Below are 3,154 nucleotides of genomic sequence, written 5' to 3'. Positions count from 1 at the left end.
AGTGACCAAATATGTCTGATTAGCACTCCACACAAGTCAATAACATCAACAAAACTCACCTTTGTGCACTCATGCCCAACGTTAAAAGTGTGGTGGACAAAATGAGATAGAAAAAGTGGCATAAAACACGTCCTAGAAAGTCGGAGAAAGTTATACATGGAAACAAACTATACGGCGAGTTCAAGGACCGCCAAAATTAGTAGGACAAAACGGCGCTCGCCAAATACTCGAATCAGTGAAGCATGTTTAATATAAACAGTGTGATTTATAACAATTAGCGAGGTTTATGTCATGTTTGTCCTCCCACAGAAAACATTCTGAAACAAAAAAATTGTTTTTTTTCCCCTCATCTTTTTCCATTCTTCATACATTTTTGAAAAATCTCCAGAGAGCCACTAGGGCGGCGCTAAAGAGCCGCATGCGGCTCTAGAGCCGCGGGTTGCCGACCCCCGCACTAGAGCAATAAAATATGGTTTATCAATTATATTTTGTACTGCTTATTTAGATTAGGTTTTGCAGAACTATAAGACAATGAAGTATTATATGCGGCTTATGATTCATCTTCACCAACAATTGACCCACGTCCTGTTTCTACAAGAGTCTTATAAATGTGATAAGAGGCACACTTTGACCGTCTTAAATACTCAAATATTTGACTCCGGTATTTGTCTCTAAATATAACCAACAACTACAGGAATTTTTTTTGCGCGCGCAAAATTGCTGCGTGCGCTTTTGACCAAGTTGACCCGCACTCATGGCGCGCAAATAAAGACCCACACCAGACCTGTACGGTTGAGAAATATGCTTTTATTTCAACATTTTTAAATAAATAAATACTTTTTGCCGTGACACATAACATTTGAGGGGGAATGTTTCTCCCAAGATCTCAAATGCACAAATAGAACAAATTGACCGTTTTCAGAAAAAAACTACATAGCAAACGTACAACGTGTATACTGCTCTATACAATAAGTCAGGACAATTCCCTGATTAAATATTCTCTTTGTATGTACACAAGTGAAGCAGTCTTTTTTTGGCTTTTTTTTTTTTTTTTTTTTTTTTTTTTTTTATATAAAAGAAAATCCTCAGATTTAAGGTGAGACGGACAAGTCCACGTCATCCTTCTCGGAGGACGACGAAGGGGACACGGGCATGTCGTCCTCCTCTTCCTCCGAGCACCTGGCGGCGGACGAGCACTTGCAGCCGTGCGCGGCGGTCCTTGGGCCGCCGGGCCCGCTCTTGCCCTCCTTTTTGTGCTTCACCCTGCGGTTCTGGAACCAGATCTTGACCTGCTTCTCGGACAGGTTGAGGTAGGTGGCGATCTCGATGCGCCGGAGCCTGGACAGGTACATGTTGGACGTGAACTCCCGCTCCAGCTCCAAAAGTTGCGTGCTGGTGAAGGCTGTGCGCATGCGCTTGCTGCTGTGAAGTTTGCTGTTGCTGCTTTCTGGAAAGGAAACATCAAGACGATACGGTTAGTATGCGTGATACTGTAGGTCGATACGGTATATATCGACGTCATTTTCGGTGACGAAAGGGGGCTCGGGACTCACCGATGGAGATGCAGTGGTACTGGCGTGGGTCCGGGACGGTGTAGGCGGCCTGGTACATGGCGGCGCCGTGGCCGAGGTTGATGCTGTTGGATGCGGAGTGTTGCCTGGAGAGGGCCGTGTGGCAGTACTGCGAGGAGAAGGCCGGGAAGGAGGCCTTGAGGAGCGGCAGTGCGGGTGGAGAAGGGTGCAGCTGGGAGGCGGCCATGCACAGCGGGCAGAAGCACAGCAGCCCGGCCTTCCTGGAGTGGCAGGAACCCGGCAGGCCGTGCGGGTGGTGGCCGGCCGAGTGCACGGCGTAAGGGAACAGCGGCGGGCTGTTCTCGCTCCCCTTGTCGTTGGCTTCCCTTAAAATCAACGAATCCACCAGAAAAGACCTCGGCATGGTTGCGGTTGTGCTGCGTCGTGCGGGCGCGTTCGTGCGTGCTCTCCCGTGGGTGGGTGGACAGCGAAGTGGTGCTGAAGGCGCGCCGGAGCCTCCTTAAATAGGCGCGGCGGAGCCACTGCGGCCATGTGACGGTTACGCTGCAAGCGGCCAAGAGCCCTCAATAGGGTTTTGTGCTTTTCTTTCGGCATTCCCACTGCACGCTTCCCCATTATTTCACTTGTTAACTAAATGAACTGCATAATGTAGTCTATTCTTGTCAGCCCCACCCACGCCGCGAGAGGCGGCACTGCCCCATTCTGCCTTTTATCACCGCTCTTATTTCATCATAAAACACTGCTTAAATTGCCCTTTATTCCACAAAAAAGAAAGAAAAAGAAAGGCAGGCGACGTTATATGAGCATATACAATATCATGCACAATAAGTTGCACTTTTCCGTGCGTGCGTGCGTGTGTACACACACATGCAACAGCTGAATGTTAAGTGTATGCAAACCAATTTAGGGTTAATGTGTCATTTCTGGGCACACAAAAAAGGGACAAGTCATTGCCTGAAGGCAGTTGCTGTTAAAGAGCAGTGATTAATTCCTTTGCTCGGGCCCCTGCCGAGTCGGGGGGGGTCTGCGTGAAGGGGGGGTGTTGGTTTGGAAGAATATGTAAAAATAACCAGGTTTTCACTCGGCGGCCCTTATTGAATGTCATTGTGGAGGGTTTTCAATGAGGGAGAAAGAGAGTCGAATTAAAGTGTGTGACAGCGGCGGATAGACGCAACAAAGGCGACTCTGTCATGGAGGAGCGCGGCCTCGCCTTGCGCGCTCATTCAATTAACTAATAGGAAAACATTTTCTTTCACTTTAAGACGCCTCAAAGACGGGAAACTTTTTTTTTTTTTTTTTTTTTTCCCCCCCCCAAAGTTCGACATTTTGAAAATCATTAACGTCCAATACCTTATAAGGTCTAAACCAGGGGTCGGCAACCCAAAATGTTGAAAGAGCCATATTGGAGCAAAAATACAAAAACAAATCTGTCTGGAGCCGCAACAAATTAGAAGATATTACATACAGATAGTGTGTCATGAGATATACATTGAATTGAGATGACTTAAAGGAAACTAAATGAGCTCAAATATAGCTACAAATGAGGCATAATGATGCAATATGTACATATAGCTAGCCTAAATAGCATGTTAGCATCGATTAGCTTGCAAGTCATGCAGTGA

At 46.8% G+C, this 3,154-nt stretch overlaps 1 protein-coding gene across 1 annotated transcript; it reads right to left on the bottom strand.

Annotated features, from left to right (window-relative positions):
* Positions 1-687: 687 nt before the first annotated feature.
* gsx1 (GS homeobox 1) lies at positions 688-2,715 on the bottom strand. Its single transcript, XM_062047662.1, has 2 exons — positions 1,554-2,715; positions 688-1,447 (listed from the first exon to the last, which is right to left on the bottom strand). Exons 1-2 carry the CDS (start codon positions 1,933-1,935, stop codon positions 1,092-1,094), a joined length of 738 nt encoding a protein of 245 aa, XP_061903646.1. The 5' UTR covers positions 1,936-2,715; the 3' UTR covers positions 688-1,091.
* Positions 2,716-3,154: the final 439 nt, after the last annotated feature.

The sequence above is a fragment of the Entelurus aequoreus genome, linkage group LG05 (genome assembly GCF_033978785.1).
Source record: "Entelurus aequoreus isolate RoL-2023_Sb linkage group LG05, RoL_Eaeq_v1.1, whole genome shotgun sequence".
NCBI lineage: Eukaryota > Metazoa > Chordata > Actinopteri > Syngnathiformes > Syngnathidae > Entelurus > Entelurus aequoreus.
This window is presented reverse-complemented; position numbering and strand designations above follow the sequence as displayed.